Raw genomic sequence first — 27,948 nt, forward strand, 5'->3', positions numbered from 1 at the left:
TCCAAAGTGATTTGTGCATGAGAAAGATTGCATATACAACACTGTCTGTGTGGCAGTGTGTGTGAGGCAGTGTATCCCTGGAGGTGGCTGTTTGATGCCACCCTGAAGCCTCTTCCTCCCCAGCGGACCCGGGCCTGACCTTGCCCGCTGGCGGGGGACATCTCCCATTAAAGCAGTGCATTGTGATAAGGCCATTTCTTTTCCTTCAGCATCCCTTTAATGTCATCCCTGAAATATGAAGTCATTAAGCGATATTAAAACAGTGCTGACAAACTAATTAACAGAAGACATTATACGGGATGGGCTCGATTAATCCGCTTTAATTGCTCTTTTAAATGGGGGCTCCAATTAAAATTAATAAAGATTTACTGGTGATCACACCAAACTACACCAAGAAGTGGTTGTCTGAAGGGCAGCCTAAAGTCAGCGTCCTCCATTCTCAAGTTACACTCCCTTTGCTCCCTGCGCCCTCCTGTGCCAAAAAAACCCATATCTATGAGCATGAGACTGGAGATTAAACAGGGAGACTGTCCCAGTGCTCCCAGTCCACCAGCTCCTTTTATCTCCAGCTCAGGGGTGTTTGATCCTGCTTTTGTCTTTTCAGGACCCTGCTAAAAAGACACTGCCTCATTTTTCCCTCAGTATTACACCATACATGAACAGACAATCACACAATCGCTTTTCTAATCCAAAAATATATAAAACATGATTTTGACATTTTGTTGTTGCAATATTGGTGATAGAAAAATGTTTTATAACATATTTCACAGTGTTCACATTCCCTGAGTTTGTGTTTCAAGTAAAAACTGAATTCCCCTGGCAGCTGTTCAGTTTCTTTCTACTGACAAGTGCACCCCTGTGTGGTGATTATTGTACACAACACAATCTGATGCAGCATATTTAATGGACACAAACACAGATTTAAACTATGTATTTCACTTCAAAATGTTATATTGTCTGAATTGTAAATAATTTTAAATACAAATTTCAGTCTTCAGTATACACACCAAAGAATATCATACTGTCAGAGATGAGTCATCTGATTATGAAGCATGCTGCACAGTGTGTATTACAGCAGAGATTCACTAGATGATGCTGTTACTCTTTTCTGTGATCTGATGCATCCATCTACAAGAACTGTTGCATATCTTTACTCAGTTATTTAACAGCTCTGATGTCATTTTTGGAAGAATTCTTTTATTTGAACTAAACCCTTGAGATGATCTAGTTTTTGAGGTGGTCCTAAATTATAATAATTCAATAAAAAGCACAATTAGACAAAACATTTAACAGAAAACAAAAATAATCCTAAGCAAATTATATAAAACCAAATATTACATAAAAAATATCAAATGATAAGACATAAAAAATCAAGTATTAAAGTCTTTGATAGCATTAAGTAATGAAGGTATAAAATATAATTAGAGGTATTATTATAGACATGTATGACTGATCCCATATGAAGACAACAGGGCATTTTTGAACAAGTAGAAAGATAATAAGGATTGAATATTTACAGGTAGATGGAGCTTTAAACATAAAGGCTTTCTTAACTATAGACTAACCATAAATGAACTAAAGGTACAGAGAAAAGAGCTGTGTAGAATGTCTCATTTGATCATTGGAGCAGATAGGTACATGTGCTGTTTTAAATAGTTATGGTAATTGAAATGTTTACATTTACAAATAAACTGCAGCCAATGTCACTGTCTTCTTATGATGGGAGCGCTCCAATACATTATACAATGATGAGTAATGTAAGGTCAACCAAGAGCAAATCCGCATAGTCTATTATAAACTATATTGAGAGGAAGAAGATTAGTTCTGGATGTGGCCTGATATATAACAACAGCATAATGCAATATTCATCAAATTAGTTGTGATGTAAACTTCTTTCTTACAGTAAAAGAAAAAACAATTTCTGGATTGTTAAAAAACACTAATACTAGAGTTTGATTACTATGGCATTTTAATGAGTTCAGAGTAGTAGAGTAATAGGCCTAGGTATTTGGTGTACCATCTATACAAGAAATAACACATGAATAAGCTTTAGATTTAGATTTAATGCTTTTGTCAGTACCAAAAAGCATAGTGTGTGAGTAGTTTTATTGAGTATTAATTTATTAGGTGTGAGTCAGTGTTGTAGGATGTTAAAAATCGCTCTGCAAAACTGATTTAATCTGTAATAAATTAGTTTTAGCAGTGTTTACTACTTAGTTGTCCACATATTGAAAGCAACATCCAGAGCAAACTGAGGGGATGTCATTTATAAAAATGGAAAAGAGAAGTGGACCAAGAGTTGAGCCTTGAGGCACACCATGTGGTTGTGCTATTATATCAGATTGGCTTCCTTGTATGACATCACATTTTTTCTGTTATGAAGATAGGAATTGAACCAAAGTAAAGCACTGAGGGTGACATTTATTTAAAAAAGGTGGTAGCTGATCAGATTGAAAGCCTTGGTCAAATCAATAAAATTGCACCTGATAATTTACTATCACTGGACACATAGAAAATATAATTTGTTGTTGTGGAAAAATGTAATCAGATTGGAATGGTGATAAGATATTATACTTTTTGAGATGATATGACAAGTGATCATAAATTAGTTTTTCAAATATTTTTGCTTTAGAACAAATGATTGAAATTGGTTATTGAGTTCAAATACATCACCTACTTTGTGCAAGGGAAGATACATGAGCAATTCCATATGGCAGATATTTCACAAGTGTATAAAGACATGTTAAAAAGATCATAAAGAGGCTACATGAGAATGTGACAATCATTTGAGGAACTGATTTCAATGCCATCTAACCCAGGACCGCTACTGAATTTCAGATGGACCTTGACAGTTGTTATTCTAGTGAAAGTGAAGGAGCTGTGGCTAGATAATATATTGTTAAAATCACCAGCAAAAGAAGGGTCAGGAATTATGATGAAGGAGAAATACTGATTTATTGCTTAAGAAACTAAAAGTGGATCATGCAATAAAACATTGTTAACTCTTGTTTGATAAAGTGAAGTTTTATCAGATGCATTCCTTATAGTTTTGATTATATTCCTTAATTGTTTAGGATTTTTAAAATGAGCAAGAGATATAATAATTGGATTTGGCATTTCTAGTCATAGTTTTGCGCATATTTTTTAACTGCCTGTACTTTTCCCAGTCAGCAGGATTCCTTCTTTGTCTCTCTCAGTGTGAAGACTACAGCTTCATTAACATCAGCATTTCATATAAATGTACATTTATAAATTGTTGTTTGACGTAGTGTTTTTGTTTTAAATTTATCTTGTTCCGCTGCCTTTTCCATCTTCATTACAAAGCACGGCCTGTTATATACGAGACTATCTAACACAGAACATAATTTTATATTGTACTGTTGAAGTTGAAGCCTTGTCAGCCAGAGGCAGTTAAACAACTGAAGGTATTTTCTTTGTTTTCTTTCATTATATCAGAGGTTACCAAGTCTTGTTCAGAAAATGTCACGTACAAATTAATTTGAGCAAAGCACTTTGGTTCAACCAGAGGCATTTTAATTGAGTTGAGAATGTAAATCAATTTACTGAAGAAGACAGATCTAATTGAAAAGAAATGTCTATTAAAAGATTAGTGAGGTTTATTGTCTCCAGTCTTTGTCATCAACCAATCCAACTAATGTTTTAATTTCCTTAATGTTATCATTTCTGATGTAATTGGTGCTTGGGTGCCTAACAGGTTTTCCAATTAAATGTTTGGTTTTGGGCACTGACATTGTAACACAGTGACAAGAAACTGTGTACTTTTATAAAAGTGGTCCCTGTTATTGTGCACAGTGCATTCCTGTCTTTATTCTAAAGGTACCTTTTTAGCAATTTTTACAATTTATTACATTTAATTTGCTGCTGTGATTGACTGGTCTATATTAAGCCCAAGGCATCAAAAGTTGTCCATCTGTGATTTTTGTGATGTCACTGAACTTGTGTGTGTGTGAGCATTTGCGATCACTGTGCTTTGAGTGGGTGCCTGGAAGAAAGAGTCAACGGGTTTGTGGAATTTTGCTTTGGTGGCACAACTGTGATATGAGGTCACCTCGGGCATTAGTCATTAGGAGGGAATGCATTGTGGCTGTTTTTAAGACATGGCAGTTGTCCGCATCCGCAGCGGCCGCACAATGAATGCAGGCCTTAGAAAGTTGACTTGAATTGGCTTCGGTGAACAATGTGAACAGCATAGTTTGGGGGACATTTAACAGCTGGCTGCTGGACGTGGATTAGAGGCACCTTAGGGGCTCGGCAGTGGGACAGAGTATTTTCACTGGAGAGTTCAACATTCACAACCAAAAATAAAGCATTTACCTGGTGTGTCTTGTTTTTCATAAACATGAAAACATGTTAAATGTAATTTTTTGCAAAAGAAACCCATAACACACTAATTTTATATTATAATTTAGTGCATCTTTAATTTCAATAATCATCCAGTACAATGTCTGCAACTGAAATATCTGAAAATGATTGTACTTTACATGAGCAAAGGCCTTACCTTTATACATAATAATAAAACCCATGACAGTCACTTGCATTATTTTCACATGCACCTTCTGTCAAGCTAATAGTTTACAACATAATTAAAGAACATAATGCAACATACAACAGCAGCGCATGTACATTTACACAACACACAGCTATGAAATGAAATGCAAAAACTTTGCAAACTAATACTGACGGTAATTGCCAAAGAAAAAAAACAAAACTCTTCCAGTTCAACAATCTAAATCAGGCTACAGGCTATCGATTAATAATACTGAAAAGAATGAGTACATCTTTGTAAACATTTTACACACCTACAAACTCAATAATTCTCTAAATGCGTTGAGGCAGATTATATAAGTAAACACTAAACAATAAAATAAACCACAAGAGCCTTAATATTCATCAATATTTTCTTCTTGGTAAAAGTAGAACACAGAGTATATCAGACTGTAGATTGTTTCTTAACTTTTAAAATGGTGTGTGTGCGTTGTTTTTGTTTTTTTACAGATTTACAAAATAGTTCATAATCCAACATCTACATTTCACCTCAAATGCACTACAAGAAATGATGAAATAATACTGTTGAGTAACTAACTTGGGATATCACCAATTCATCCACCTTTATGTCGTGTTTCTGCACCTCAACCTATAAATAGGAAGATGTCTTGAACTCTTCTGGGACGTCGCTGTCCAGTTTACAGATCACCTTGTATATGGCCTTTTTCCAGGAGGGATCTGAATCTTTGGTTGCAGAGATGGCATTGTAAAACTCATGTAAGGTAATTTCAGCCACCTCCAGGAATCTGTCTGGCACCTGGAAAGAGAGAGAGAGAAAACATGGAGACTTAGAAGTAAAGTAAATGGTGAAAAAGCACTTGATGTAATGCTGTTTTACAGACATAGGCTACTGAAGCACTCTGTCTTCAGTTTATTCAAAGTCAAAGATTTATGAAATTTATGAAGACCTGTAATTCTTCAAACAGTCAAACTGATGAAAGGGAGCTCATCGCTTTGTTCTCTGCACACATACGATACATGCAACACTGCAATCATTAACTTTCTATTAGAGGCCTCTTTGATTAGCTTGTTTTCTTTTCTTGAACCTAAAATAACAACTGAAGAAGAGTGAGTTTTCTTCATAAATTGTGGGGAAAAATTGAAGATTAAAATAACTATTTTTGGTTGTTAAACTTGAGATGGTTAAATTTTTTGTAAAAAGTTCAAATGGTTAAGATTTGAAAGAGTTTGGGTGAGATAAGGGTGTGTTGTGGTTAAAGTTGAGATAAGAATCTGTGCGTGACTTCCATCTCTGCCCATAACTACAGTGGGATCAATAAAAACACATCATCAAATGAGGTCTAGATGCAAGGGATGCTGGGAGAAAACCGCCCCGCAGCCCTTGTTTCCCATCCACTGGCCAGTTAACACAACATTTGTTGGCATAAGTTATTTTTCTTTCCCCTCATCTCCTGACACAAAGCATCCCTGGGAAAGGAATGTCTTGGTCCCAAGGTAAAGAAAACGGTCCCGGCCCTTTCCCACCAAGCGGCCTTCTCCCTCGGAATCCACAGCGTCTTTCTCAGCATTCCGCATCAGTAGCAATCTCGGCCTCGCTCAGGCGTACTGGTCCTCTAATCCTGAGTTGTTTTAGTGGGATTTTGCGGCTTCCTCTTCCCACAGCTTGATAAAGCATCACTCTGGAGTTTAGATAATGGCAGTAAAGGCTGGCCAGCCACAGGTGCAGTGTGACACACAGGTCAGCACGAGGACATACATGACCACAGACACATGCAGAAGGTCTGACATAGCAGGTTAGTAACTACTAGGATGAATGTTGCAGCTCCAAGATATGGGTTTACGGTGACTAATGTTTTTTCTCGAATTATGCAGAGAAAAAAAAAACACACATAAAAAACAAGGTGCATTACCTTGTGGAAAAAGGATGGTGAGTAGAAATGAAAATAATTTAAGCAGACCTATCAGCTGAATAAAAATCACCTTAATAATACAAAAAATATAAACTCTAGCACAAAAGAGGAATGACTAATGAGTGACACTTACATGGAAGTCATTGGCTTTATTGTAGTGCATGTTGAGTGCTCGGAACAGCTCTGAGTCCCTGCTGACTGTAATATCTTTGACATCACTGATGCCGTCCACAATAGCCTGGCGGGCAAACTTCTCCATCTGGATGTAGTAAAACTCTCTGAAGTTACTGAACCACTTGATGAGCTGTGAGGTGATGCAGCGATTGAACTAGAAACAGAGAGAAAAAGGGCAACAGATTTTAATATCATATTCATACATTTACAGCAGTGGATTTGGACTGTCGCCCCAAATGAAGCCTCTGCGTTAATAAGAAATTGTCTAGCTGGAGGGTCTTGATAATGAATCCCAAAGAAGTTGTGTTGTTCTGACCTTTGACCTTCATATAAAGAAAGCAAATGAAAACAAAGATAATCCATTAGGGGGTAAATGAAGTAAGTAATTTGAGATTTCAATTTTAGACTTCAATGAAAGCATACAGAAATTAAAAAAATATTTATCTCAATGCTTTCCAATTAAAAAATCAAATGGCCTTCTGAGGCTGTGGCATTAGAAACCCTTTTCATGATTGACTGAAAACTCACATTTAATACCTGTGGGGCAAAATTCCACCTAAATGGTCTGTCACTCTTTCCCATTAATTGCTCTGATCTTTTCCCACCAATGTCCGGGGTGAAAAAACATCTGTCAGGGCTCTGTATTTCTAAACTCAGTCTTGACATTAGTCTTGTTATTCTATCTCGTCATCCAGAAAGACCGAAAAAAATGCCTAAGGGCTGGGCAGGCATCAAAGACGCTTCTTCCCTCTGGTGTGGTGGGTGAGAAAGCGGCAGCATAAGGACAGAAGGAAGCTTCCCTCTCATTGACTCGGGCTGATAGGATGGAATCAGACACTGGGATTAGATGCTCTTTTGTTCAGTGCCACTTCCCACCACGGGATTGTAAGCAAGGAGGAGACGTTCGCAGGCTGCAGCGACAGCATCCTCCCCCCTGACCCCGGGGGTCAGAGCAGATTGAGAGGCAGGGGCCCACGCTGGCGCACGGATCCAGGGCCGTGGTGGAAAGAGACAAGATAGGAGAGGAGATGGAAGAGAAAGTAGAGAGGTAATAGAGACAGGAGAGTTGTTTGGAGAAAAATTGGAAGGGAGGCAGGAGAGTAGGTTATGTGCCACAAGCAGGAAGGATATAATGTTCCTATATAGGAGTGAAAAGAACGGCACAGAGATAAAAAGGATGAATGAAGCGAGCTAACAACAGGACACAGATAAGGAGACAGGAGAGATGGCATAAAAGAGGAGATAGAAGAGGAGGCATGACACGAGACCAAGGCCAAAATACACAGGATGTTGTGTTTAGGGCCAGCACTCACAGCTCACTGCCTGGTTGCAAGTCTCTAATACCAACTCTCTGTTGACACTCAATAGCAATGCCTTGCCTACAGAGTCCTTTGTCACTCCATTTGCTGACTGGAGTGGCTTTTTTAAAGAGAGAATGCCCCTGTATCTCCCTCTGCCCCCAGGACATACTAGCAGCTCAGTGGCTTTGTTATTTAAACCCTCTGCGTTTTTGTTTCTCTCCTCCGACACACTGCTGATTTTTCTGTCCCAAACACACACTGACAAGTAGATACCGGGGGTGTTAAAAAGCAGGACAAACAATTCCGCAGGTTGTTTTGTTCAATTAAAAAGTGAAATTTCTTTATATATGTAATGTAAAGTTACCTTGACGTCAGGGAAGAAGGTTTTCAGTACGTTGGAGCTGGGGTAGCGGGTGTAGAAGAACATGAGTTTTGCCTTCTTCAGATGGCTCGGGGTGAGACCCTCCTGGATGTTCACATTTAGGTTAAGGCACAAGAGCTGACAATTAAATGTAACACAATGCATACAATCCTGTGCAAAGTGATAGTAGACCAGAGTATTGTGTTGCCTTGATCTTCAGCTAAATCAAATTTCACTAAAGAACAGCTCGGCATTAACCAGGGAGTCAATAATGACTCTAACATGTGCTTATTGGCAAAACAGAATTACGAATTAGATTAGGGATTTTTAATTAGAGAGCAAAGCACTTCATGCCTGGCAGTTAAGACAGCTTGTTTGGAAATGTTTTGAAAAAATGGAGCTGATTTTCAGATATAGTTACACAGAACTGAAGACAACATATGTTGCTTTATATTTTTCCATGGACAAATCCTGCAAAAATGGGAAACTTAAAATTATGTTACAGATTATACATATTTTAGTAATTATAGTGTCTCACCTTTGTGTATAATATTAAAATGAATTTAAATGGTTTAACGGAGGATGCTGTAATCATTTGGTCAATGTACGCATATTACAACATATATTTTCTATTGCTACAAGTATTAATAAATGCAATTCCTTCTCAAGTTTTTCCCCTATGGCAATGAAGATGCTAAGGAGATTTTCCTCTGTAGTTCACCAGCACGCCTTAGGTCATAATATTTCCTTATCAGGTCACCACACCATATATTTATTAGGGAACCCTACCTTTGAAATAAGGAAGTTGGGATGAAAGATTTATGTGGTATTGTTCAAAGAGAAGCAGAGCTCTTTGCACTGTAAAGATAAAGCGAATCCTGAGAGGCACCATGTAATATTCCTCTCTAATGCCTTGCGACAGAGGATCAACAAAACAACACGTCTGGGACTATTTTACGATCATTTGTTTTGAATCATTTTCTCCGTGACAAGCGACAGAAAATAAAATAATTTAATTTAATTTAATTGATATAATGTTGATATTATTATGATAATATTCCCATCATATTGAGATTTTTTGAATTGAGAATTTAAAAAATGCTATTCAACTTTCCAAGCTATTTGACCAAAAAAAATGGTCCCAGAATTAATCAACATGTCACAGAGTGATTTTCTTTCAGAGTTAGCATTGAGGAAAAATATTGTTATCTTGTACTCTATTTCAATGATGTCCATTCTGTCAAAGGTATCGAACAACAAATGCTCAAGACAAGAGCTCAAGTGTTATGGTTGGGAGGCACTTGTGGTTTCCACCAGCACTCAGATGTGACCTTTTAGATGCACCCCTATCACTCTGATGATGGAGAAATAGATCCTGCACCTTTTCAAGTCTGAAAAAACGATGCTTCCTGAAACAGAAACCGATGCTTTCTCTTCCTTTGAAAAATTGGCTTTTGTTCCTGGCAATTCTTATCAAAGCCTAGTATTCCTTTTTATTTGTCTTTTTCTAGACTTAAAGTCATTACTCTGCTCAGATTAAAGAAGATGCTATAATTTTCTATGGGGTTAGCAAGATCAAAGAAAAAATTCTCCTTGAAGTTTGTTACTGGAACTGCCCATGCAGCAATGAAGCTCAACCAGTCATTGTTCAAATAGAAGGGCTGAAATATAGGGAGTCTGTATATAATAAAAAGGTAAATACAGTATATCTAAGATAGAACCAAACATACCGTGTTGAAAACAGAAGAGTATGATTTCCCTTCAGAGTTTTCACTCCAGTATTTGTGCAGGTAGATTTTCTTTCTTGGGATGTACGCAGTTTAATGAAATATTTACACAACTAAGTCAGAGGATTTCTGAACACTGTTTTGGACATATGTGAAAAAACAGTTTTATCTAAGAGTATTATCTGAGATATGTCTTCATTTTAAACACTGTAACAGCTATGTGTGGTCAAATCCTGCATCATGAAAGTGTAAAAAAAAGAAAAGAAAGGAAAACCCTCTCTGGTTTAACTGATATTTTGAAGTGAAAGGATATGTTGAGAGACATGTATGGGTTTCGTTCAGCCATGCTCTGCAGTTCAGCACACTCGATCTTCACATGAGGGAGACACAGATTGTCAACCGTCACTGGCCCCAAGGCGGAGGGACGAGCATGGTGGCCGAGGTGGCTGGATGTCACTTTGGACCTCATTGCAATGGTGTCCCAGGGCAGGTCCACTGAGTCTGGGGAGGTTCTGTCCATTGATGGGGGCATGCATGGGAGACCGCCAAAGTTAGAATGGGGCCCGTATTTGAGAAGGTGCTCCAGGATCTGGCTATCGTGCAGAGGGGTGCTGTAGCTGAACTGAAATGGTGTCTGGTGGACTGGATAGGGCCTCTTCACGGTCGGTGTGACTGAGCCCAGAGGGGTCACTGTCGGTTTGCGGACCACCAGTGACAGCGCCTCTGTCTGGTCCTGTGAGCTTTGAGCCTCGGAGCTTTCATAATACTCCAAAGAGCGGGATTTAACTGCAGCCTCCTCAGCCTGGGGCTGTTCCTGGATGGAGCTGGCCTGCTGGCTCTTCCTGTCTGCACCCATGCTGATCTGCATTTCTGGGGATGAGCACATGCGCTGCTGAGGGGACAGATCCAGTCCTGGTGACGAAACCTTCTTGAACACCCTGTCCACACAATCATTCACAGCCCTGGAGAGCTCATGTTTCAAGGTTTCCTGCAGGTTCTGACTTTCTCTTTGGTGCACAAAATAACCAACTACTTTCATTCTGTCCTTACACTCTGAGGTTACTCTGGTATTCTTCCTCTCAAAATCATCTTCAGTGTTGATGTAATGCGACTCTGTGTTTTCCCCCAGGGTGTCACACTCAATGGCTGCAGCTGTCTCATCTCGGTCATCATGTTCAGGATCTTCCTGGTTATACACTTGAAGAAACTTTTCCTGGAGTTGACGCAGGAGCCTTTGCATGCTGTGGAGCTGCTCTTTCAGCTTGTGACACTCCTCATCCTTGGTGTTGCAGCTATCACTGTTGCTGCTTCCAGGTCTTCTGCTTGCCGGTCCTCCAACGCTGTGTTCTTGGTGCTGAGGCAACCGCTGTTTGCGTTTGTTCTCCCTGTACGCTTCTCGGGCCTCCCTGGCTTCGGTGTCAGACCTCTCACTATCACCGTGCTGCCTGCTGTTGGGGGAGCCCGCCATGACCCTGATGATGTTCTCCACTCTGGCCCTCTTTGCCTGCAGGTGGTCTGTGATGGGGTGTTCCCCCTCTGGGCTGCACCCTGTAGAGACATGGCCACCAGGGGAAGAAGCTTCTGCTGTGCTGTCCTTTGAGGAGACGCTGCTTTGGTCCTCCTGAACCGAGTCAGCGGCAGTGGAGCTGGAAAGGAAGAAATGGCTTTCATCTAGTGCCCTCTTGTTGTGGATGGTCTTGCGGAGGAGTTGAGAGATGATGGATCCATTTGAGTACGAGGCCAGAGGCTCATCACACATGTTTCTACGAAAGCAAGGCAACATGACATCAGGTTTGTCGTCCTCTAGGTAGCCTTCGCTGGAGCTATGCATGTTCTGGTCGGGAAGACTGAGGTTCATGCTCACCGAGAGGACTGGTAAAGGCTTCAGCTACACACGTTGCAAAATCAGTTTAAATGCAAGAATCTGAAAAGAAAGAAAAACAAACACAGTTAAGATAATAAATAATGGGGGAAAAAACAACATTCAAAAAATAATAAAAATGTGAAGCCCTAGTCCTCATTCATACATTTCTGAATATGGTTTTATTATTTGCTGTGTGCAGCTACAACAGTAGAACGTAGTGTCTCTTAATGCTTTGCTTATGTGCAAAGATAAAGTATATTAATCAGAATGTAAGATAGAGCCTCCACAGGTAATGTTTTGTCTGTAACTTGAAATTAGATTTGTGATATTCAAATTATTACTTTAACAAGCAAAATGACTGTAATATATGATAGAAATTCAAAGAACGTTATTTGCAAGATCCTTGGTAAAAAAAAAATCCTTGATCTTAAGCAATAAGGGAGTGCCTTCTTCTGTATCCTTTCATCTTGGGGTTGCAATAATGGTTAACACAAAGCATAAAAAGAACAATTGTGATTTAGTCATGAAAGGTAGGCAATTTTAGCTTATGAAAGCCATGGGCCATGCACAAGAAACGGCACTGTGTATGCATTATTTAGAGGAGAAAATATCAAGAAAAACTACTACCGACTTAAAGAATGACCAAAATGATCTTCAGTGGTAAAAAAAATAAATACGCTAGAGCTAAATTGCTTGACTGTGTAGCCACTGGCTTTTACGCCCTTTGAGTGTGTATTTTGAAACATTTTTGTGCCATAACACAGAATTAACTAACACACTGGGCTGCAAATGCAATGTTGACCTTATTATAAATACATCAAGTATTCAAGAGATGGATTTGAAAAGAGAAGACTACTACTTTCTATTTCTACATTATTGGATTCTATTCCAGCAATTTGCAAAACTTAAGAAGCCCATTTATGTTTTGTTTTTTTAAAATCTAGTTTTATTATAAATAAACATAAAATCAGAACGATCACACTACTGTATGAGGATAAAATAATTAACTAAAGGAAGGTTTTTGATAATTTACAATTATTGTTACAATAATCGTTTTAATAAAGTAATAGTTTTGTGGGCAGCAGTGGTAATTTCAAAGTTTATTCTACCATACTATAGCTTCTTTTTTTAAAATTCCAGTAAGATAGGCTATATTTCTTTTTATCTTAAATGGGGAATTATTTGGTGCCCAAGAAGAAGAAGAATTTAAAAATTAGGCATTAACTTATGAAACAAGTGAAAGTATGAAGTGATGTGATTATTTATCCTACAAGAAATAATGTGATCCCAACGAGCAAAACATATGTTCTAGAGTTAAAAAACCCTGAAACAGTCATTTTACACTAAAGAAGTTTAACCAAAAACCTTACCAACCATGTGATAACAGTTGTCAGTTTTGACAGTATTGCCAAAGATTGCGTGACAGTGTTATAAACAATCAATCTCATGAAAACAAAAAAGCCCCCCAAAAAACAGAAAAAAAAGCACTGCACTGAACAGATGAGATTTGAAACGCAGTGATATGCATGCATGCACTTTGTCACACTCTCACAGTTCTGCAGGTTAACCACGCTGAACAGAGACAGGCTGAGCGGCGGTGATGGGACCTTACCTGTTGCGTCGGGACGTGTTGCCGAGCTGATGGCCTGCTGTACACTGCGAGTTGAACAGTATCAGTGCAGCAGAGTCGATGCGTTCAGCCGCTGGGGCGTGGCTACGCAACAGCAATGAGGTGGCCATGAACACATCACCCACATAATGTCAACTAGGGGGAAGGTGTTGGTAAGGTATTGCAGTGACAGTTTACTGACAGCTCAATAACAAAAAAATAGTCATACTCCGGGAAATAGTGACATTTTCATTTTACGTGCATGCATCATTTATCAGTTATGAATCATTGTGCATGTATACGAGATGCACGTGTTACCTCATTTTATTGCACCTACTTCAAAGGGTTAGGGTTAGGTAGGCCTATACTATAAACATAGTAGAAATGAGTGAAAATCAAAAGTGCAAAAGTTAAAGCAAGCTTAAAAAAACAACAACTTAAATTATGAATAATATACAAATGACTTGAATTTTTAAAAAATCCTATTTTGTATTCTCTTTCAGCATCTTAGCAGGCAAACGTCTACTTTTAAAAAATCAGACTAGCTTTACCAGTTTAAAAAATGATCCTTATTTCCTATTTAGTTTTCAAACATTTTCTTTTCTCTATTGTATACTCTTTTTTAAAATATAGGCTATATTAAAGCCTACTATACTACTAATATATACTTGAAGGCATTATCTTGTATTACTTTATATTCTATTCCATGTTTTTGATATAGATTGTTTTAGGCTATCTGTAATTAAGGTTATTTTTTAGTTTTACCCTTACCGTATATACTCATTTGTTTATGTTTATTTCTTCATATAGTTTCTAAGTAGCCTGTCGCTGCAGATATGCAGTGAGGACACTGTGGGCCCCTCCACACTTACTCTCCCCCTCCCGGCTCCTCTCCCCCCCTCTCAGGTCGCTGCACTTGGTTCATCCCACACTGCTTCCTCAATTCCTGCTCCGTGCCTCGTTTATCGGTGTGACCGGAGCTTCCTTTCCGTTGACAGGCTGCGGTCACACAGCCACCATGCTGTCCCATTCCCGGTGTCTCACCAGGAATTTTGGTCGCTCCTTGTCTGCTATCCGCCAGGTAGGAAACGAGCACGAATAAAACGTTACGGTTGCCAATAGCGACAAGTCTCCAGGCTAGCATCAGCGCTAGCATTAGCGTTAGGCCGCGGCCAGGCCGTAACATTGTGAGCCAAGGACAGTCTGACACTTTCCCCCACAAGTGTTTGGTGCAGTGTGTATTAAAGTTAAAAGCGATGCCCCTGCTCTTTTGCTTCAACATGAATGTTAAAGGTGTTTGACCTAAGAGGAAAGTACCGGTTCATGTAAAGTTAACACAAACTTTACACATATGATGTAGCTAGCATGGTAACATGCTAAATGTACGGGTAGTGTAGCTGTCACACTGAGGTCAAAGTGTGGTTTATGAGAGGAAACAACGCCCAGTTTAGCTAACTTAGTGGATATTTAGTTGTCTTAGTAAGGGTGTTTAGTCAGGTTTTCTAATTTGGAGTGCAATGTTTGTAGCTAGAAGATAAAGTAGAAGATATTCTTTTTCTTTTAGTGCTGTCAAATGTCAATAAAGACCCAGTGTCCACTTGTCAGATTGTTGTTGAGAGTAGAGTAATAAGCTTTAATGCAACTTCTGAGTTATTAGCTGCACAAAAAATCTCATTCATTGATTTGCTTGTTAGAGTTCTCGTGCAATGCTATACAAGCTACCTGTTTGTCAGAGTTTCATTGATTATATCAGAGGTCGTAGTATTGACCTTTGACCTAAGCCTCTCTCTATTTGTCTACACATTTCACAGTTAACTATTATCACTATGAGGAATTGTTACTCTGACCTGATGTCAGTGTTAACCAATGTACCAGTGCATGTTTTTGTCTAGACATCTTATGATTGTGAAATGTTGAAGAGTTTTTTGCACAAAGCTTCACATTTAAAGTTAGTAAAATACATCATGTAATGCCTGACTGTGTCTCTTCACAGGGGAATAATGCGTTAGCCCGTCGGTCCACGGCAGGTATGTGTGCTTCTGTTCAAGAGAAGGGGTATTAAAGCCCAATCTTTACTTTTGGATAATCCTGATGTAAGAAGTTATTTACATGCTTCTTCTTCTTGTCCTTCTTCCCACAGCTATATCCGCTAGCCACTCTATCACTTTCAACAACACTAACAACACTGTGTAAGTATACGCACAAACTAAAGAGCACTCTTTGTAGAGACAAGTAACCTTTCACACCACAGGCATCATGAATGAGTTATTTATTTGGTGACATTGACAGTTTTCAGCCCTTTAGTTGTCAGGTGTAGCACAGTTTAATAGCCCTACCACATATATACTGTCATAAATAATTTTCCACTTATCAGTATCCCTATACTTCTCACAGCCAGCTGTTGTGCCCAGTATTAATAATTTACTAAAGTGGACATATAGGGCATGTTTCATTCTATGCACAGATAAACCTCAGACTGACAATATCACATCTCATCCAAGACAATCTAAATCAACTCATTTGTAGCATAAATTAGGGCTGGGCGATATAGATTAAATCAAATATCACAATTTTTTTGACCAAATACCTCAATATCAATATCACAGCAATATTGTAAGGATGACTTTTGGTGCTTTCACAAAATATTTACACAATGAGATTTTTGATAAATAATCATCGGTAAATTGGATACAATGACAAAGCGGATAAAAGGTAAATAATAGAACAGCTAGAACAATCTTGTAAGTTCACAAAATTATATCATTTTACTATAATGCAGCCTTTAAAACCAGGACAAGACAGCACAATATAACGATATCCAAATTCTAGGACGATATCTAGTCACATATCACGATGTCGTTATAATATCGATATATTGCCCAGCCCTAGCATACATGGCTTGCATTTTTTCTCAAATTTCTAATACTACTTTTATTTTTGTGTCTTCAGAAAATCTGATCCCCGGTCCAGCGTCTTCCAGATCCAGTACTTCAGGACATCTGTAGCCTACAGTAGGTCTTTTATTTTTACACTTCTGTGAGTATGAAGCACAGGCTGTGATGTGTGGAGTGAGGAAAACTTTTTCTAACTTTATCCATTTATCCATTAGGAGATGAAGTTGTTACAGTTAAGACCCCTGCTTTTGCGGAATCTGTCACAGAGGGGGACGTAAGGTGGGAAAAAGGTAACTCCTAATGTCCTTAGTACTTATATTAGCTGCATCTGATATAGATGCCAGCCAAACCACAACCAAACTAAACTAAAGGTTATCAGTTTGTTCTCAAATGTGTAAACAAAGTTCTCTCCTTACAGCCGTTGGAGACAGCGTCTCAGAGGATGAGGTGGTGTGTGAAATTGAAACTGATAAGGTAAAGCTAATGTTTGTGATTGTTTGTCTTAGGAAGATTTAACGCCCTGCAGGGTATGGTCACAATATTAATGAAAGAATTAGGACATGTAGATTTTTCTGAAAGTAACATCCTGTTTTACTCTCTAAAATGAATCATTGTTGGGTGCTGAGTGGTGTGAGATTAGAGCACTCCTGGCTGTATTAGAGCACTGAACATGTGTGCCTCAAATTCAGCTAGTACACAAAACTGAACAAAACAGATTTTTTTTCTGAATAATTGTCTATAAAACATTTTGCTCCTGATGACAATTTAATATTTACACTTAAATAAATGCATGCATTCATCACATTGCCATTAGCAAAATCACAGAAGCATGCTCTATTTAAAAAAAAAAAATCTTGAACTTTTTACAGTTTGAAACTTGTGAATATTTTGACTTTTTTATTGTTCTTCCTACCTTGTCATCAGACATCAGTACAGGTTCCCTCTCCTGCTTCTGGGGTGATTGAGGAGCTTTTGATCCCTGATGGAGGGAAGGTCGAAGGTGGAACACCTCTCTTCAAACTTCGAAAAGGAGGTATTTAGGACTTTATTTAAATAAAGAAACATTACAATATTAACATAATAATGTAGGCTGATGAATAAATCTGTATTATTATCACTATTCACCTGTGTACCTTTTTAGCTGTTGCTCCCAAAGCTGCAGAAGCTCCAAAAGCTGAGGTCCCAGCCGCTGCAGCTACACCACCACCGTCTGCTGCTCCACCTTCCCCTCCACCTCCTCCTCCCTCAGCCGTGGGCCCCATTCCCACCACTATGCCCCCTGTGCCACCTGTGCCAGCACATGCTATGGCCACCAAACCAGGTTAGTTGTCATGAGACAGACGGTCTGTCATGTGAGAACTGTTTTTGCTTGACATCTGTGCTCTTGACCTCTAGCATACATGATTAATCATTCTATCTGTAGGCCAGGGTTTTCACTAGTACAGCTTCACTGCTGTCTATTGAAGATATTAACTGCTTCTTTATGTCTTTTTCATAGTTTCAGCCATCAAGCCCAGTGCTGCTCCAGCTGCACCAGCAGCCCCAGCAGAGGGAGGGGCTAAAGTAGCCAGGGCAGAGAGCAGGGTAAAGTGCAACACTCACAACACCTAAAATATTTAGGGGTATCTGATGAATTTTAGATGTGTTTTAATAGTTTTGTAGCGTCTATTTGCTGAGCCCGATAACTCATGTTTTTTGCCCCCTCCCCCCAATTTTAGGTTAAGATGAACCGCATGAGACTGAGAATTGCCCAGAGACTGAAGGAAGCCCAAAACACCTGTGCGATGTTGACTACGTTTAATGAGGTCGACATGAGGTAGGAAATTCTAAATTGGTTGACCTACATTATTAAGCCCTCAATGCTATTTTAGATTATAAATGAGAAATGTGCTCCGCTGCATTATCAGATCACGTATAAATAGAAGCCGCTGAGGAAAAAATACAGACTTTATAGATTGTACAAGTCCAAATCTGATCTAGTGTTTATAAACATGTTTATAGCAGTGTATTCGTGTGCATTACACAAATTGCGATCAATTAGCTGCCAACCATTGAATTAATCATCAAATATTTTGGTAATGGATTCATCATTTTGAGTAGTTTTCTAACAAATCCTGTCCGAATTCTAGCTTCTTAAATGTCTTCACTGATAATAAACAGATTATTTTTGAGTTGTGGGCTGTTGGTTGAGACAAAACAAGACATTTGAGGATGTCACCTTGGGCTTTAGAAAACCGTGATTAACAATTTTCAACATTTTCTGATATTTTACAGACCAAACAACTATTAAATGAATGGAGAAAATAATCAACAGATTAATCAATAATACAAAAAATAAGCATCAGCTGCAGCCCTATGTGTGTGTGTGTGTGTAACTGTGTTAAAAGCTAAAACAACACTTGCACAAATGGTTATAGATTGGAATCTGCCCAATAGAAAAGCTTTTTGAAACCCGATATCCTCTTAAACAGTGGAATGTAAATATTTGGTCGTAATGCCATCTAAAACGAAGATAAGAATTGTTAAAACAGGTTTTTATTAATTTACAAGGAAATGTTATTGTCTGCACTTGCCCCCTGTGCTGAAGAGAACACTTTGAGGGTTTCTTTTCCCCGCAAATGTGTGGTGTCAGCTTTCGGCTATTCAGGGTTTTCTATGTATCCTAATTAGATTGACATTGACGGTCTGGAGGAAGACTTCCCAGGCTAGGGCTCATCTGGAGCCGAAGGAGCTAGTCAGAACAGGAGGCTGAAGCATCTGTGGGGGCCCACAGAGACCTGCGCTCTGAGTGGAAGAGCTGCCTCAACCGATATGGGCTTTTATGACAGCCCAATAAGATTTACAGGCTCTAGAAAGTGAAGATTTTTATCGCTTCTTCTCTCCTTTCTCGGAGAGTCTGTGTCTTGGGAGGGGCTAATTATGTTAGCGGAGAAACCCTAGAGCTTCAACAGGGTTAGAGACAGGAAAACAAACAATTAAAAAGAGAGATACAAGAGAAAAATGAGCAATGGTGAAATGATTAGCAGGCCAATTTCAATAGCTTTAATTTACCTCAATTTGTATCAGCATTTTTTTATAGCAGTAATAATTGTCATATCTGTGACCTTTATCGCTCATCATAAATTGGTTACAGTATTTATACTGTAATATTTTCATGGAGTTTTTTCAGTATAAATTAGAGTTTAGTATACTTAACTGGCAAAAGCTAGATAGATATTTTTTGAATATATATTAATCATACATTTCTGTTCTGTTTTATGCACATACAACAACAAACCAACCAATTTTAAACTACTGTACTGTCAAGTACATTAATAACATATTAAGAAAAAACGTTAATCTGTAGCAGCTATTCTCAACCCATCAATTTAAAGTAGCATACATTTGCCTTTACAGTTTTAAGTGATTTACAGTCACAGGTGTGACTGACATCTGGAATATAAAATAGTCTTGCCAGTTCTTGTGATTAAATGCAATTTTAAACGCAAGAGTCACTCTTAAGTAATAACTCTGTATAAGCACTGCCGTACATTCCATGTTTTGCATGAATGTATAATGAAATCCACATATGTTGCCAGTCTTTTCGATCTGCTGAATATCTTTCAGCTCCTATCAAATCCAGAAGCCAGAACCCTACTTGTTTTGCCTTAATGCCAAGTTATCTTTTTTCCATTCCCCTGCAGCAACATCTCGGAGATGAGGAAGACCTACAAAGATGCCTTCCTGAAAAAGCATAACATCAAGTTGGGTTTCATGTCTGCGTTTGTGAAGGCTGCTGCCTACGCTCTGTCTGACCAACCTGCTGTCAATGCCGGTACAGATGTAACCTTAAAAGACTGTCATGCCTCACTTTGTGGTGTTCAGTTGTGTGTGTCTTTGCACGTTTTGTACCAAGTCACTGGAAGTGTGTGTGGAGAAGAAAAAGATTCAGGTTTCAGTATCTTTCAGCACCAAACCTCAAAACCAACAGCAACTTATTTACTGCCCTTATACCACCCTGACCTATTTAAGACAGACCACAATGAAGCAGGGTGGTCTGTATTGCTGGGTTTCTAAAATACATAAATAGTCTTTGGGTTTCACTTTCCTCTACGTTTTACTTTTTGTAACAGAAAAGGGTACATGTGAAAAGGAAAGTAATTTTTATGGCAAATGTAGTCATTATTTTCAATTTTAATCTGTTTTTTGTGCTTCCAGTAATTGATGACACAACCAAAGAGATAGTGTACAGGGACTACGTCGACATCAGTGTGGCTGTGGCCACACCAAAGGTAAGACAAGTGGATTATATATAATGCTGAGTGCAAGTGCTTGATAGCCCACTTGTCTCTAATGTGAAGAGTAGAAAATTCAGTCATGTGACTTCTCTCTCAGGGTCTGGTTGTTCCGGTAATCCGAAACGTAGAGGGAATGAATTTTACTGATATTGAGAAGACCATCAATTTGTTGGGTGAAAAGGTAATATTTTACATATCCTGAAACATTTTGATGTCATGAAACAATTATGTCATGTTTGTCATTCAGATGAATGATTAATGTTACTAATTGTAATTGTGGATGTATCTTTGTAGGCCCGTAAGAATGAGCTGGCTGTTGAGGACATGGATGGAGGAACCTTCACCATCAGCAATGGTGGTGTGTTTGGGTCCATGTTTGGCACACCTATTATCAACCCACCACAGTCTGCTATTTTAGGCATGCATGGCATCTTCGACAGGCCGGTTGCAATCGGTGGCAAGGTTTGTTTCCTCAGAACAGAAACACAGGTGTATTTTATGTAGTCCTGACCCAGGATTTTCACACTGACCGGTATCACAGTATTTCACCAACTGTTAGTGCTTTAGAAGTCAATCTCAGTGATTTTTCTCTTCTTTAGGTGGAGATCCGTCCCATGATGTATGTTGCCCTGACATATGATCATCGTCTCATTGATGGAAGAGAGGCTGTCACTTTCCTGCGCAAGATCAAGTCAGTTGTGGAAGACCCCAGGGTGCTGCTCCTTGACATGTGAACCCTCGTCAATTCCAGGCCCAACCAAACAAACCACCCATCACAAACAGTGGCTGTACTCACCCGATGAACATTACCATAATTGCAGTTGATGTATTGTTGTATTGGTTAACTAGAAAAAAGTGTTTTTGAAGATCAGTTGGTTGTGCAATGGACATATGTAAGGCTGGCAGTGATAGGGGGTCGAGGTACTGTTGTGGGGTAATATTGGGGTCTGGGGTTTCAGTGGTGCTGATTTCTAGATCAAAAGGATATCCTATAATTCTTGTGCACCATATGTAATTTTCTACATACAACTGAAACATGTTCAGCTTATTGTGAGATGAATGGCAAACATAGATGAAACTGAACCATAGTATCATTTCATTATTATGGGAGAGGAACAATGCGCACATACTGGTCTAGAAACTAAGAAACAATGTTCTGAAATGTCCAAAGTTAAGAAATCTGAGATTTGTTTGCCATCTGTTTCACAGAAAAAGAGGATAAATCTCTATGCTGTGTAAGAAAGACTATTTAAGAAAAAATGAAAGTTTTAAACAATAAAAGCTGCATTACTCAACTGTATAGTTTGGGGGGTTTTTTTTTTGGTCTTTTGTGCTTTTGTATTGACTATCCGGGTAGATGAATGAACAAGAATAGACCGAGGACAGAGATTATGTATCAGGCCTTTCAACCAATGACAATCCACAGATCATATGTCTCTTTATAAGTGAGGTATGGACAATAAATAAAAGATGAAAAGGTTAAACTGCTACATAAAAATCCAGTTTGTTACATTTCGTGTAAGATATAGACAAAAAGATTAAACTCAATGAACTAGATGGAGCTTCTTAACTCAAATGATTCGTGACAAGACAAATTAATTTCTCTTTCCGTGCAATAATGTGGTTTTACTTTAGTGGGATGTACTTGATGCTGCCTCTTCAAGATCATGACTCATCTCAGGTGTGGGGTTTATATTTCCATGTTTACAGTAATAAAGTTAAAAAGGTCTTTGAGTCACTAGTCCTCCCTTGGATCATATGCACTGGCCTATTAATCAGTTGTGACCCATGTTGAAACAAGTGAGTAAAATGTCAGGGATATACACAGGAAACCATTTATTTCCTGACGCCCTTTTTTTTTTTACATTTGATGACAGACAGTCCAAAACACTGTCAGACTTTAGGTGGCAGTCATTTTCATGCATGTTGACAATGATATATTTATTTGCAGGGATATAAAGTATTAAAATGTAGCTATCAAAATTGCCTCAAATATATCTTAAGTTCTCATATCAAGAATCTCTTGATATATTGAAAGTGAAGGAATAAATCCATGTGTTTGATATTTTGGAAGGGACATGGCTCATCAGTTTTGTTCTTGTTTCAGTTTTTATTGTCATTTTTCTTTGGGAAGCACAGAAATGCAAAGGAAACCAGGTTCTGGTGTCGCATCCATTTTGGCCACACGGGGATGCTTGGATTCAGGAGAGTGCACATCTTCAATTCCAGCGCAGCATGATTGGATCAAAGGTGTAGCAGCCGCACCTGCTAACAGCTCAGTGCTTTCCAAGAAACACTGCTGAAGAAAGGATGACACTTGATGTCACACACACCTCCACCTCCAGAGCCCAGGCGATAGCCAGCATCAAACTGAAGCAGCTGTAGAGTAAAATGATGGAGTTTGGAAACCGTCAGACAAATCATATCTTGTGTCACTGTGTTTGTTAAACCATTTTTTGTCCGTAAGCATAATATTTAGATAAGAAGCCTTGCATGTGTTTCAAGCCTTAAACCTGACCTCAGTGAGCAGGGATGCAGCTGCAGTGCTCAGGTGGTCGGGGATGAGCAGCTGGGTGTGGGAGTGGATTCCAGCTGGGTGGAGCTGCCACAGAGGCTGGAGGCACAGTTAGCAGAGTGTATAAAGCCATTACCAAATAGCACAGTTTGCCGGAATGGTGCAGAATGACACAGTAACAGATCATAACATGCTTGTAGAGCTTCACTTACCATTCCTGTTAGAAGTTCAAACAACAAGGCTCCAAGACTCCACCAATCACAAGCTTCTGTGACCCTGCACACCCCTCCAATTTCTGATGACAAACAATTACATTCATTTGTATTAATGCACAGAATGTCTGGAATATGTGTTTGTTATTGTAAATGTCTTTCATTCCATTTCATTGATCTCATGTAGAATAAAGTGGACAAACTACATCTTGCCACTAGGTGGCAGTTTACACCAGGGAACAACCACTGGGGTCAGTCCTGAGATAGTTGTACCTGGAGCGCAGTACATCTGGTCCATGGCTTTGGAGCAAATCTCTGATTGAACTTCACTCCACTGCCCAAAAAATGTCAAACACACCTTTCCTGTGAAAAAAATCACTGTTAAAAATCAAAAGCTGCAATTTTTTTTCCTTATGTGGTGTTTTGAAGTTATCTGTTAAACTCACCATTGCTGGTGAGCAGAACATTTCTGGGGTTAAGATCCCGACACAGGATGCCCTGTTGATGCAAACTCTCCAGGGCCAGCAGGATCTGTGCACCCCAGACACGCACCTCTGCCTCAGGTAGCCCCCAGTACGCCTGCATTGCCTTATCTGTGGGTGTGGAGGATTTGGCAGGGAACTTGGGTAGGTGGCACCAGCCATCCACCTCAATAATCTGGTCTTCCCCTTGTCCCTCTAATTCCTCTGATTTGAGAAAAGCATCGTTTCTCCTACTGTGGGGTGGGATTCCAAGAGGGTCAGAGGAGTCCCAGACAGGAAGTGATGCCTCTTTTGCAGTTGACACCTTCTGTGCGGGACTCAGCAATTCACAGGCTTCCTCTACACCTTCTCTTGCCTCACTGAAGTGTGTTCCCCCTTCGTATTTCACAGCTGACAGTGTCACCTGTGTTCTTGCAGTGCTGTGGCAGAGAGAAGGCCAGGGGCTTTCTGAGGTGATCTTTGTGTCTGTGTGGTCAGAAAATACTGCTCTGTCTGTGCTCCTGATGACTACCATTCCATTTCTTTCATCTGTGGTGGGGCTGCTGTTGTCCTGCTTTACTTCTTTACTGTCTGTATCCACGTCTGCAGAGTTTCCACTTAAAACAGATCCTTGGTAAGAGCCGTTGGTATCCCATGATGCCCTGCCACGGATCTGGGTTTGGCAATGGAGAGGAAGATGCAAAATGGCAGGGGAAGAACTCAAACCATTATTTTCACTGTTTGGTGACCCTGCTTTTATAAATGAGGTCTGACTTGTATGAGGTGCAGTTTGTCCTAATGTGCCATGTGAATCACTGTCAGTCACTGCATAGGGGTTTACTTTCTCACAGTTGTGTGCTGGATCTGCAGCTTTCCAGGCTACCTCAAAATCAGAGCTGCACTCTATCAGTCCAGTTCCAACTTTCTTTTCATTGAGTTCTGACATGACATCAAGAGCTTGACTAACACGAGCACAAGCAAGAGGAAGAGCAGGCTTTTCCTGAGTTTCGGTGGAGTGCAAACACAAACTAGGAGCTGGTGGATGGATGTGAGTGTTGACCTGTGTCCTTGTCGGGCCAGAAAGCAGTGTTAGTCGATCAAGCTTAGTATAAAATGACGCTGCGGAGCGCGTGTTCTGCAGACAACCTGTCTCCTCAATGTAAGAGTGAGTCCCGCAGCTCTCAAGCCGCTGCTGAGTTTCATCCCATGAGGTTGTGAAGTCTGTATCAGGACTCTCATCACTTAATTTCTCTGGATTGATGCCCTCTCTGTTATTGTGCTGGTAGTCTGTGCTGATTGTAGGTGAGGTGTAGCTGGTCTTCAGTTTGATGCTGTGTTGGCCAGAAGTGAAGCACTCTGGGTGTTCCTTGGCTTTCTCGTTCTTCAGCTTATGCAGCTTGGAGAAGAGCCTCCCACCTAGGACAGCCATGGTAGAAAAACTAGATCAGGAAAAGGACAAATAATACTACAGTGTAGCAGTACAACTATCTACAAAGATCTCAAGATGCTCTATAAGCATTAAAAAAAGCAATACAATACTGTCCCCACAGCACTGAGAGGAGTTCTTAACAACTCACCTTTGACATGCTCAAGATGCAGGTACACAGCATCCTCACTGACGTAATACCTCAGCAGCTTCACCATGTATGGCACCCCCTGAGGAATGATGGTTGGCTGATCTCTGCTCTCCCAGCTGGACTTGACCAGGCTCTGCAAACACATAAAGATTGATATTCTTAAGAAGGGAAACACACAGTTTGATTTAAGAAAGAGCAAAATGCATGTATTAATACAAAAATGTATTGATATGGACATGGTTGGCAGAAGAAAATGATTAATGATTGCTTGGATTGCCCCTTTAGAGAGTCAGTCCTCTCCGTTACCATGTTTCACTCATCACTGAAATTTGAGGTGCAGTTGCACTTGGCAATCAGTCAGATCAATGTGATACAGTGACAGTGATACTCAGGGAGACAGGATGGAGAGAGCCCCCATCGACTGGCCTGCTACAGAATACATAGGCCTGCTTGCTGCCAGATGACTACCCCAAAACATCTCAGTGCAGTGGACAGATGTTTCTTTCTATCCATTATAGTATAGAGCAAAGCCCACCCATTTTGTACCCTCTACGAGCATATAGTACTGAATACTCACCTTTACAACAAATGTCTCTTTATTGACCATACTTTGGACAATCAGGACCTGTGGAATAAAAAATAACATTTTCAGTGCCAAAACACAAAATCAACAATGATGTTAAAACAAAAGTCTGTCTTACCTTATCAGTCACTCCAATCACCTTACACATCTCGAGATCCTCTACAGGTGAACTTAAGTGTCTGATTGGACGGAATCTCAGACTGCTGTAACCCTGATAATAAAAGCAAAGGACAATATTAGTTATAGCAAAGCATGTTGTAAGAGAGAATTGCCTTTTGTCCACCATATTTGAGAAGATGAATAAATAGAACAAGTCACAAAACAGACAAAAACTAAATGTTTCATCTAGATTAGGCAATGCAGAAGGTGCTATTTTTGTGTAGGAATGCAGATCTTTCATTGTGAGTCATCCACTGACTCTAAAAATGCCTCAGATCTAGACTTAAATTATTCATGCCATACATTTAGAACAAAGAAGAGACACTTTCAAGTAATCAATGCGATCTGCTTCTTTTTTTCTTTCTTTTTTTAAGTGTTACAAGATTGGTCTTACCCCTAAGTGAGAGCTCCCCTTCCCTAGGTTGTCCTGGAGATGTGTAATGAAGATTTCTTCAGCTCTCTTCAGATACTGGGTTGTCTTCCTTTTCACGGCCTCCCGACGATCCTTGTTTGGGTCCACTGTTAGACAGATAAATTCTCTCACACATCAATAAAGAAAGAATAGCACTCATGGCTGTGTGAATAGAATACATCTTAACAGTCCTGACTAAACCTGCTGACCTTTAACCTATGATAACCGAATGTGTACACAGTGGATGTAATGCCTAACCACAAAGGAAATCTGTGTTTAACCTTTGGTTTGGGACTTCCTGTTTTTACTTGGTCCACATTTTCCCATCACATGTCTTTCTGGCATGTGCTGCAGCCACACCTCTTTCAGTTCCTCTCCATTTACAGTTATTACATAAACGTATTTTCATACAATAACGGCATGCAAGATCAAATGTTGTCCACTTACACTGAACCCCATTCAGCAGTAAGTCTACCCCATTCTTGTAGTAACTGAAAGCGGCCTCATAGTCCTCATTGACCTCGCTGTCCAGTGCCATGCGGATCTGCTTGGCTGCCTCCACCAGGTAATCTCTCTTTGCCATCGCTGCCTTGTTTTGGGCTTGTCCAGGTCCAGATGGGCCTGAACACAGCATCAGAAAATTAGAAATGAACGCTGGTCCAGCTGTTTTCAATACAGACATACAGGCAGGTAGCTGAGGTATGAATAGCCGTTTTAATTAGAAACAGAAACTGAATCTGTCAGCTCTACTTTCTAACACTGTAATCGTCAAGTGTTGCTGTTTAGCTCGTGACTTACCTTTGCTCCCTTTTTTTAACAATAGCAGTATACATCTCTGTCTGTTGTCACTGGGCTCGGTGTGTGTCTGCCCCCAGTGACTCCAAGGCTCAGGTCATTGTAGAAGAGCATGACGATCTAAGCCAGTGGAAACAAAGAGTTAACCTTCAGACCAGTACAGGAAGTGAGTACAAGCTTGTGCCTGCTATTTCAGATGAATGGAAAGAAGAGGAGCTGCAAATGTCCAATATGACATAGAGATGACTCAGAGCACTGAGACATGATATCGTCTGCATTTAATAGCATTAATTATGCCAAAAGCATGATGCAAACCTATCACTGGAGAAGGTTCAGACACAAATCATGTGTTACCCCTATAGTTTATGCTGTAAAAGCGTGTCCATGTTTGCCACACAAGCCTATAGACACACACATATCCAGCCACACAAAAATCACATGAGAAGAATTGGATGCTGTCAATAATCTTTAAAAGCACTAGTATCATGTAATAAAGCTTTGACAGTATGCAAACTTATTATCAGTCAGGTAGTGAATGCTAATGCTGACCTTAAACCTATAATTCATGTAAAACACAATGTTCATTTTGT

At 39.5% G+C, this 27,948-nt stretch overlaps 3 protein-coding genes across 4 annotated transcripts; 1 reads left to right on the plus strand and 2 right to left on the minus strand.

Annotated features, from left to right (window-relative positions):
- Nucleotides 1-5,155: 5,155 nt before the first annotated feature.
- prox2 (prospero homeobox 2) lies at nucleotides 5,156-11,858 on the minus strand. Its single transcript, XM_053335940.1, has 4 exons — nucleotides 10,314-11,858; nucleotides 8,277-8,384; nucleotides 6,571-6,765; nucleotides 5,156-5,323 (listed from the first exon to the last, which is right to left on the minus strand). Exons 1-4 carry the CDS (start codon nucleotides 11,856-11,858, stop codon nucleotides 5,156-5,158), a joined length of 2,016 nt encoding a protein of 671 aa, XP_053191915.1.
- Nucleotides 11,859-14,412: 2,554 nt separating this feature from the next.
- On the plus strand, nucleotides 14,413-21,939 carry dlst (dihydrolipoamide S-succinyltransferase). 2 transcript variants are annotated; one of them, XM_053335735.1, is made up of 15 exons: nucleotides 14,413-14,554; nucleotides 15,467-15,500; nucleotides 15,614-15,662; nucleotides 16,423-16,484; nucleotides 16,583-16,657; nucleotides 16,786-16,841; nucleotides 17,292-17,400; nucleotides 17,509-17,688; nucleotides 17,866-17,951; nucleotides 18,086-18,183; nucleotides 20,051-20,181; nucleotides 20,565-20,638; nucleotides 20,742-20,825; nucleotides 20,939-21,106; nucleotides 21,244-21,939. In XM_053335735.1, the coding sequence occupies exons 1-15, from the start codon at nucleotides 14,492-14,494 to the stop codon at nucleotides 21,376-21,378; spliced, it is 1,404 nt and encodes a 467-aa protein (XP_053191710.1). In that variant the 5' UTR covers nucleotides 14,413-14,491; the 3' UTR covers nucleotides 21,379-21,939. The 2 variants fall into 2 exon arrangements, with proteins under 2 accessions (XP_053191710.1, XP_053191711.1); XM_053335736.1 differs by having other exon boundaries at nucleotides 17,524-17,688.
- A 624-nt stretch (nucleotides 21,940-22,563) lies between these two features.
- rps6kl1 (ribosomal protein S6 kinase-like 1) lies at nucleotides 22,564-27,174 on the minus strand. Its single transcript, XM_053335742.1, has 8 exons — nucleotides 27,011-27,174; nucleotides 26,546-26,670; nucleotides 26,111-26,203; nucleotides 25,987-26,034; nucleotides 25,410-25,542; nucleotides 23,372-23,454; nucleotides 23,163-23,258; nucleotides 22,564-23,023 (listed from the first exon to the last, which is right to left on the minus strand). Exons 1-8 carry the CDS (start codon nucleotides 27,144-27,146, stop codon nucleotides 22,913-22,915), a joined length of 825 nt encoding a protein of 274 aa, XP_053191717.1. The 5' UTR covers nucleotides 27,147-27,174; the 3' UTR covers nucleotides 22,564-22,912.
- Between the last annotated feature and the right edge of the window lie 774 nt (nucleotides 27,175-27,948).

This window comes from Scomber japonicus, chromosome 16, assembly GCF_027409825.1.
Source record: "Scomber japonicus isolate fScoJap1 chromosome 16, fScoJap1.pri, whole genome shotgun sequence".
Taxonomy (NCBI): domain Eukaryota; kingdom Metazoa; phylum Chordata; class Actinopteri; order Scombriformes; family Scombridae; genus Scomber; species Scomber japonicus.

Coding starts and splice junctions, on each gene's coding strand:
- prox2 (XM_053335940.1), bottom strand. CDS start 11,858: ATGAACCTCAGTCTTCCCGACCAGAACATGCATAGCTCCAGCGAAGGC. Junction 8,385..10,313: donor ACCCATACATGTCTCTCAAC/ATATCCTTTCAC, acceptor CTAAATGTGAAC/ATCCAGGAGGGTCTCACCCC. Junction 5,324..6,570: donor ATAAAGCCAATGACTTCCAT/GTAAGTGTCACT, acceptor CTCTCTTTCCAG/GTGCCAGACAGATTCCTGGA.
- dlst (XM_053335735.1), top strand. CDS start 14,492: ATGCTGTCCCATTCCCGGTGTCTCACCAGGAATTTTGGTCGCTCCTTG. Junction 15,663..16,422: donor AACAACACTAACAACACTGT/GTAAGTATACGC, acceptor TTGTGTCTTCAG/AAAATCTGATCCCCGGTCCA. Junction 16,658..16,785: donor GGACGTAAGGTGGGAAAAAG/GTAACTCCTAAT, acceptor CTCTCCTTACAG/CCGTTGGAGACAGCGTCTCA.
- rps6kl1 (XM_053335742.1), bottom strand. CDS start 27,146: ATGGCAAAGAGAGATTACCTGGTGGAGGCAGCCAAGCAGATCCGCATG. Junction 26,204..26,545: donor AGGGGAGCTCTCACTTAGGG/GTAAGACCAATC, acceptor TTTTATTATCAG/GGTTACAGCAGTCTGAGATT. Junction 25,543..25,986: donor AAGAGACATTTGTTGTAAAG/GTGAGTATTCAG, acceptor ATGTGTTTGCAG/AGCCTGGTCAAGTCCAGCTG.